At 37.3% G+C, this 9,478-nt stretch overlaps 1 protein-coding gene across 1 annotated transcript; it reads right to left on the reverse strand.

Annotated features, from left to right (window-relative positions):
• Positions 1–404: 404 nt before the first annotated feature.
• e2f5 (E2F transcription factor 5) lies at positions 405–9,403 on the reverse strand. The gene is made up of 8 exons (XM_058752349.1): positions 9,066–9,403; positions 7,110–7,219; positions 6,791–6,955; positions 5,678–5,783; positions 5,262–5,538; positions 4,126–4,260; positions 3,975–4,013; positions 405–1,713 (listed from the first exon to the last, which is right to left on the reverse strand). Exons 1-8 carry the CDS (start codon positions 9,204–9,206, stop codon positions 1,604–1,606), a joined length of 1,083 nt encoding a protein of 360 aa, XP_058608332.1. The 5' UTR covers positions 9,207–9,403; the 3' UTR covers positions 405–1,603.
• Between the last annotated feature and the right edge of the window lie 75 nt (positions 9,404–9,478).

Genomic DNA, 9,478 nt, shown 5'->3' on the forward strand with positions numbered 1-9,478 from the left:
TTTAACCCTATGCTAAAAGGTATGAACTATCGATCAGAGGGGAGCGGACATATACAAGATGTACAAAAAACATTAAGTAAAGTTGTGATCACATTGGTAATTCAGAGGCCTTAGAAATTCATGTATGAAATATGATACAGCAGGATTTATAGGGTTTAACAATAAATAAAACTGTCCTCGACTCGGCCAGTTCCAAAAAAAAAAAAGTTTTTGCTACCCCCTTCTGGTTTGATAAGGTCACAAAATTTGGTATATTTAAAAGCATTTTTAAAATTGTTCCTTAAACTACCAATGCTGTATGTGAAATTACCAGCAAAAGAAAGATGCAGAGCTGCTGTATACTGAAAATAAACTGAGGCCTTGAGCCACAAAGAAATGGAGAGATTGTGACACAACCCAAAAAATGCATCATGTGTGATATATTATGGTGTTACAAACAAATAAGTTTCTACTCCAAGACGAGATTCCACACAAAACATAAATGATCACAATCCTTGAGCAATAGCAAGTGTTTTTTATATATATAAAACTTTGGTAAAAAAAAGAAAAGAAAAAAAGAAAAGTGCAACAGAACAAAAACATTGCTCTTTTGATTAGAAAATCTATACAGAGAAAATAAAGTTACTTACAGTAATAGAAAAAAGCTGTGTAAGGCACAATCTTGTAGAATGTATAAACAAAGATTATCCAAGGCAGTTTAACACTTTTCTGTCCTCTAAATCAAAAACACTACAGTTCAAATTATATTCGTTCACTTTTTAAATTAGGTAGGATTGCCTCTACACAAACAATAATAATAAAAAAAATAATTAGCTTTTCACAACAAGGTGAACAGCATAGTGATATTCCAACATGGCAGTCAGTAACAAAGACAAACAATAACTCAATATAAATATACACAGATGAGTGTCACAGTGTTTCTATCAATGGACTTCAAAACAACCAACATACAAATAATTAGTGTTGTGATTAAATAGTTAGACACAATTGAGCTATTCAAATGAATGTCAGTGTGTGTGCTGTTAAATTATATTCTACATTTTCATGTCAAATTGTAGAGCTCCAGCTTACAATATGTGATAAAAAAGATAAAGCTAGAACTGTTTATAACGTATCGTGAAGAATAAGACAGGATGGCACAGAAAGGACAAAAATAATGAACAAAGAGATGATCGTAAGGCACATGTTCCAACAAGTGTACAACCGAAAACTTAAGTGTGTCATGTTTGGGTGATTTTAATTCCTCAGATTACATTCAACTGCCCTCCATTCACCCCTATGAATTACACCATCACTCATTAGGAACAATGAACAAAGTCACAAAACTGAAAGCAAACTAATAACTGTATCAAACAAAAAGACAACAGACACACAAGTGTCTAAAGTACAGGTGGGAGGGGTTTATCTTTCCCAGGACAACACTGTTGAGGACTTAAGAACCCAAGCGAAGGATGAAATGTAAATGAATGTGAAACTGAGTGCAAGCCAAGGTTCAAGGAGCAGACACTGAGGCAGGAATGCAGCCGTTGGCAGTGGGGGGGCTCATTACCTACGCTTTTGTCCTATGAAAGCAAGTGTGGACCGGTGTGGCGTGAATCATGCTTTAATAATTAAGAATCTGCACATCAAAAAGGTCACAGACTCCCTCGTTGTCATCAAGGTTGAAATTGTAATCCACACCAGGGTTGGGTGAAAGTCTTAACAGGGGGAAAACTAACAAACACACACACAGACACACACAAAGTTACACAAAGAGTGCAGATTTGGGTTTATCCGATATACATTTACTAACTAACTAAATAAATGAATAAATAAATAGAGATATACAGCACTGTTTAAAAAGTTGGGGGTCAAAAAGATGTTTTTGAAGCTCTTATGCTCACCAAGGCTGCATTTATGTGACCAGTAAATGAAATTCTCAAAAATTAAATGAAATGAAATTCTCCTAGCTTGTAAATCAGTTTGTTTAATAAAAGAACAAGGTATACACCTGTTCTATAGGGAAGGTAACATTGAATGACTTCTTTTGTGGTCTGGCGCTATAGAGAAAATAAAATTAACTTGACCTTCAAGGGGGGCGGGGGGTGCCGTTGGGAGGGGCCGCCCCCCCTAAAATAATGGTAGGGGAAACAATTGATTTGCATTTTAATGAGTGAAATAAGTATTTGATCCCCTATCAATCAGCAAGATTTCTGGCTCCCATGTTCTTTTATACAGGTAAAGAGCTGAGATTAGGAGCACTCTTTTAAAGGGAGTACTCCTAATCTCTGCTTGTTACCTGTATAAAAGACAACCTGTCCACAGAAGCAATCAATCAATCAGATTCCAAACTCTCCACCATGGCCAAGACCAAAGAGCTGTCCAAGGATGTCAGGGACAAGATTGCAGACCTAGGAATGGAGACAAGGCTGGAATGGGCTACAAGACCATCGTCAAGCAGCTTGGTGAGAAGGTGACAACAGGTGGTGTGATTATTTGCAAATGGAAGAAACACAAAATAACTGTCAATCTCCCTCGGACTGGAGCTCCATGCAATATCTCACCTTGTGGAGTTTCAATGATCATGAGAACGTCGAGGAATCAGCCCAAAGCTACACGGGAGGATCTTGTCAATGATCTCAAGGCAGCTGGGACCATATTCGCCAAGAAAACAATTGCTAACACTACGCCGTGAAGGACTGAAATCCTGCCGTTCCCGCAAGGTCCCCCTGCTCAAGAAAGCACATGTACAGGCCCGTCAGAAGTTTGCCAATGAACATCTGAATGATTCAGAGGAGAACTGGGTGAAAGTGTTGTGGTCACATGAGACCAAAATCGAGGTCTTTGGCATCAACTCAACTTGCCGTGTTTGGAGGAGTGTTTGCCGTGTTTCATGCTGCCTATGACCCCAAGAACACCATCCCCTCCGTCAAACATGGAGGTGGAAACATTGTGCTTTAGGGGTGTTTTTCTGCTAAGGGGACAGGAACTGCACCGCATCAAAGGGACGATGGACGGGGCCATGTACCATCAGGGCCAGGGCATTGAAAATGGGTCATGGATGGGTATTCCAGCATAACAACGACCCACAACACACGGCCAAGGCAACAAAGGAGTGGCTCAAGAAGAAGCACATTAAGGTCCTGGAGTGGCGTAGCCAGTCTCCAGACCTTAATCCCATAGAAAATCTGTGGAGGGAGCTGAAGGTTCGAGCTGCCAAACGTCAGCCTCGAAACCTTAATGACCTGGAGCGGAACTGCAAAGAGGAGTGGGACAAAATCACAGAGGTCAGTCGTTTCTTGTAGTTGGCCTCATGTCATGTCATGCGAAGGGGTCAAATACTTATTTGACTCATTAAAATGCAAATCAGTTTTTTTTTTTTATGTGTTTTTCTGGATTTTGTTGTTATTCTGTCTCTCACTATTCGAATTTTTTTTTTAAAAACTACCACCATTAAAATTATAGACTGATCATTTCTTTGTCAGTGGGCAAACGTACAAAATCAGCAGGGGATCAAATACTTTTTTCCCTCACTGTATAGCATATTAACTTAACACTTTTCATTAAAAACTTCTCATTTCAGTGCATACAAATTCTTTTGGTTATTATTAAAAAACAGTTGATTTCCAATTTAATTTTTATACCTTTCACAAAATAAATGAACTCATAACAAAGGTTGCATAACACACATCAATGCCATAAAACATCAAGCCAGAGGCAAAAGTGCTGAGGAAAAACTGGCATGCATAGGAGAACAAATCCTTGAGAGGAACCATCACTCAGCTGTTAGAACCCATCCTCCTCTGGTCAGGACATATTAAAAAGATTTATCTGCACTGCTAGCTATATGATTAATTGATAAGGACAGCAGTGAACTGCTTCAAGTCAGAACAAATGTAACTAAAAGAAGCTGTTCTGTGTGACCACAAGGGGGCTGTGCAGAAGGCCAGCACTGATGCAAATAAATGACTGGAAAACATTTTTTAAGAACTTACCATCTGAAGACATCAATTCATCAATAAGGTTAGAAACACCTGGAGGAAGAAGAAAAAGGCAAGTGTAAATTTTCTACTTGAAAATACAAAAAATAATTTTAAATAACTGCTTTGGAAAAATCGTATATTGTTGTAATGGAATCCATGTCACCTTCTCTCTCATCTCTCATTTCTTCCAGCATGGACTGCAGATCCTGACCCCCCATCTCCCTCTGCTGTTCTTCAGGACCACCTAGAGACCCCTGCATCAACAAACACTGACTAACAGGGGACTCAGAGTTGCACTCTTTAAAATAAATAAATAAATAAAATAAATTTAAAAAAGGAGAGAAGAGGAAAAATATATATTAATATAATCAGTCATATTCAAATGCTGTATAAAATTTCTAATATACATTACAGTTGAAAAGTTTGGGATCGGTAAGACTTTTTTGAACCCAAACTTTTGAACAGTAGTGTATATGGATGTATAATCATAAATAGTTGGACAAAATAAAGTGAACACCCATTATTATAGGGGTTAATATAAACACAATGTTTGTTTTTCACTGTAGCCTGCCCAAATTCTCTTTTATTTATCTTTTCATCTATATTCTCTAGTTTGTAAATCAGAGTAGTATAAGTTGTGTTCAGCAGCGTTTAGTACAAGTGCTCTGTGAAATGGGTGATTTGTCAGACTTCCAAAAACAACAAATCATGGAAGCCTGTGTACCAGAAGCATCTGTAAACTTAATGGTCCAGTTATTTTTGTATTTTAAGAACATCAGTCTTTACCATTTTGACTGTGTACACAAAACATTGCAAGACTTCATCAGTGAAGAATAGTGGTGGAAAACTAAAAGTGAATGATAGGGACAAATCAAACACCAAAAGCACTGTGTCCAAAACACAGAACTACTGCTACAAAGTGACAGCAAACCACAATATTCACCTCAAAGACTGTCTCCACGAAAAAAAAAAAAACACCACAGAGAGTTTCACATAGCCAGGATCCACCAAAGAGTGTTGTATGAATCAATTCTAAGAAGGTTGGAAGCTGTATTAAAGGCAAAAGGTGGTAAACACCTTCAAAAATAAGTATAACCTATTATTTCCTAGGTATTCACATTATTTTGTTCAACTCCTGTATATAAATATCAAATATATATTTAAGGATGATGCATGTAATTTTTTCATTTTTGAAAGATTTTCTCTTATCCTATTTTAATATGCAGAGAGAATAATGACTGGTGCTACAAATATCAATCACACCGTAAGGAACGGGGTAAGTATGAATAAAAGCAGTACCCATGTGCATGTCCGGAGACGTGGAGGACGGTGTGAGTTGGTGCTCTGCAGCGGGGCCTTTGAGCTTTAGGTCACAGAGCTCTGCTGAAGAGATGGGGAACCTCTGCAGCCCTGCTGGAGTACTAGGAGGAGTCGGCATGGCAGAAATGTCATCTACAGGTGGGACGGGGACAACAACAGGCTTGGAGCAGCTCGTCTCTCTGTTTATCAGCATCACCTGGATGGGAGCTGAGTGACTTCGCAAGTTCACTTGGTACTTTTTCTGACCATTGTGGCCCTGAATCAACAAGGCATGGAGATTATAAATCACCAAAAAATGCAAATAAAAGGCAAATGAATACTTAAAAATATATACATAAATGTAAAATTATTCTCAAGGTTAAATGGTGAATAAGCTCAAGGTTGGTGTAACGTACCATCTCAGGCACTGGGACCTCCAGTTGTGTTCCTGATGGTGCCATGACAGCTAAAAGAGTATCCCCACTGAACGCATCACATATGTCCTCATGTGTCACGTAGCTGTATGTATACAATGCTAAGGAACATGTACCAAGTGATAATGCATCTTTAATCCTTTTGTAAATGTTTCCACATAGAAATGTACTCATGATACAGAGACATTACATGAGATGGGAGGAAAAAATACTATATTTCAGTGCTTTTGCAAGCAAACCCAAAATTTTTCAGGGGAACGCAATATTTTTTTTGAGTGTAAGCGAAACCATTAAAATATGAGATGGAAAAAATTGTAATTCAGTGCTTTTGCATTCTCCTGAGAAACATGCATTCATCTGCAAAAACACAAAACTGAGGATTGACAAAATATGAGGTGAGAGGAAAAACTATATTTCAATGGTTTTGCCATCGCAAGCAAAGTTTCTCGGGTGAATGCATTCTTGTTTTGAGAGAGAGAGAGAGAGAGGGAAAATGCAAACGTATAACAATATGAGATGAAGAAAAATTGTAATTCATTGCTTTTGTGTTCTCCCAAGAATCTTTGCAACTGAAAGCAGAATTTGAGACTTTTTTTTATTTTATTTCAATGCTGTTGTGTTCTATCAAACAGACACTCTTATTTTCTCAAGGGAAGGCAATGTTTTTTCCAGAGAAGGCAAAAGGATTGATATATAATTTTCCCTCAAATCTCATATTTATTTCCATTACCATGTTCCCTTAAGAGGCTCTGTTCCATGACATTATAAGTTTTGAGATAAAAGGCTGAACTTTGCATAAACCACTTTAATCCAAAGAGGAATAACTGGTAAGGCTTAGGAAACTCTAGCATGAACCCGCAATAGACTAGAGACTGGAAAAACTGGACTGGGGCCACTCAAACACCCAACAATAACACCTCACAGTCAAAGAAAGACAGGTTATAGCACTCAGCATGTAATTAGGTGCACTCCTTTGACAATGGCGTTTTTCTGGGACTGTTAATTACCAGGGGAACCAACCAAAAACGGAAAAATATCAGACGAGAATAAAGAAAAAAAAATAACATTTTCTGGCTCATACACTGGGAGTAAGGATATCTGCAGCTGGAGGGGTCTTCATTTAGGTGTTTGATGCCTTGTTGCAGACACGCTTTCTGCATGTCCAGTTCTCGCTCTTGAATCTCCAGATCTGCAATATTGGCCTTGAGAAGTTCTACCTGCTCAAGAACTTCCTGAGGCTGGCAGCCTGAACTTTCCCCTCTGATTAAGACAAGCAACTGCTTTAGAGAATGATGCAACTGTACAGTATGCACACCAAGCATGCGAAGAATGCACATATCATTACAATACTCTTAAAATTTTAAAAAGAAACATTTGGTTTCGCATTGATAACTTTCTTAATCTTTATACTCACTTCCACTGAATGGTGTTTTTGGTCTTCTTTTCAATGAGCCCAATGCCTTCCAGAACATTGGTGATATCGTAGATTCTCCTCTTCTGTTTGACTGCCAAACTGTCTGCAGCCTATGAAAATAATCACAACGTTTTCAGAGACCATCCAATCAGATAAGAACTGGCTATTTAGGGGACCAAACAATAGCTTGGGTTGATATATACTTGGAAACTGGGTTGACATAACTCAGTAGCCCTCGACCGTTATCAGGAGTTTACCACGAATAAGTGGTGCCATCATGATAAGCATGGGCAGGTGTGCTAGCATTGGTCACATTGACCTTGTGCACCGAAATTCACATAATATCTCCATTATCTGTCCTTGTCTGACAGCTGATGGGAATATAATGGAAAGTAACAAAATTCCAATTTGGTGTCCCATGATGTTTTTGAAGCAGAGGCACACATTCTCATATATATATATATATATATATATATATATATATATATATATATATATATATATATATATATATATATATATTTTTTTTTTTTTAATAACTGAATAAATTAAATTAATTTTTTAATAGTAATAAAAATAAAAATTTCATTATTAACTTACTGAATTACTAAATGATGATGCAACACTGTTACCTTACAAATCTACTGCATTAGAAATAATGTAATTTTCTAAATTTTTACATAAAATGTATTTTGCATTCAATAGTATGCATGAAAAAAGATCTAATATTAGAAAGAACAATTGGAAAGAAGTATATCAATAACTAAAACAATAAAACAGGTTTGCAAAAATAAATAAATAAAATAGAAAAAAAGAAAAAACATTTTAATTATTAACTAATATAATTATTTAATAATAATAATAATGTTACCACACAAATCTACCACATTACAAAAGAAATGGAAAACTACTTAGATTAGGACAGCCCAGAATAGCAGTTCTGCATGGAAATAAATAATGTTTACATAAAATGTACTATGCATTCAATGGTAGTAATATGTAACTGCATGAACAAAATGATCAAATTTTAATGAATGTGTGGAAATTATAAGTATCAATAAATACACACTAACAATAAATAGACAGGGTTTAAAAAAAAATTATACATACATACATATATACACAGTGGTGGGCAAAATTATTAGAACAATCTTGGAGACATTGCCACAGTCCTTCTGGATTTAGTCTGTCTCAGTTTGTTGTGTTTCTTTACATCATTCCAGACAGACTGGATGATGAAGAAGAGATCAGATCTCTTTGTGGAGCACTGGCTGTTGTCAGACTCCTTGTGCAAACAAACATCTCACTGGATTATTACAATTAATGGCAAAATGAATGTTTGGAAGTGTAAACTGATATTTCCTACTGACACACTACAGCAAAAATAGAAATAACTGACTTAAAACCATTTTTAGCTGGTGAAAATACTAGTGTTCAAATCATTTTGGCCACCACTGTATATATGTGCGTGTGCGTGTGTCTTATTTAAAGCATTTTCTGGATGTTGAGCACCATTTGCTGAAAGAAAAAAGACTTGATTTTTCTTTAAGAGTTTAAGGCCCTATTTTGCTCCACATGAGCGGAAAATAGCTGGTGATTAGACCGAATGTCTCCAATGAATTCACATAGTGCGTCTCTGCTGCCTCAAGCGTCAGGTAACGTTAACGTTAACACCTGCCGTGAGAATCCCACGGGTTTCTGTTCAAAATCCCCTCTGTCACAATAACACGCCATTTCTATTCGCCCATTAACACTTTTAATTAACTACGAGCCAGACTCGTATTTCTATATATATCTAAGCTGACAGTAAAAGCCTCACAGGACAGTGAAAGTCCACTCAGGTAACTTACGTTCTTTGTGTAACTCTTGACAGACGTCCTTACAGAACAACCTGTCGAGTTTCATTCATTCTCTTCGTTCATTCATTCCACCACTTATAAATGTATTTTAACCCACCACTTTGAGATCGAGCACTCCATCTTTGGCCTCTTGAAGCAGAGTAACGAACTTGACTGTGAGGAGACCCAAACTCTTCTCATGGCGACTGGACCCGTTCGGTGTCGTGTGAGGAAAACTCGCGCTGTTCGACTCAGCCATACCATCCAAAAGCCCGGTGTTTTTAGGAACGTATTTCAAAAACTCCCTCTTTGTCTTGTTCAGAGGTATGGCGGTCGACTTCAATTTTGTTAGTGACGGTGAGGGGGAGCAACAATCATCTCTTGCACTTATTTACCTCAGGCTACACTTCTACTACTGATGGCTCGAGGGTTTTTAAATGAGAGGAAATGACGTTGGATTACCGTTACTATGACAACGTCACTGCTTGAGCGTTCGACTTCGAACAGACGTACATGCAACTGAAATGCTTT

The sequence above is a fragment of the Onychostoma macrolepis genome, chromosome 02, assembly GCF_012432095.1.
Source record: "Onychostoma macrolepis isolate SWU-2019 chromosome 02, ASM1243209v1, whole genome shotgun sequence".
NCBI classification, from domain to species: domain Eukaryota; kingdom Metazoa; phylum Chordata; class Actinopteri; order Cypriniformes; family Cyprinidae; genus Onychostoma; species Onychostoma macrolepis.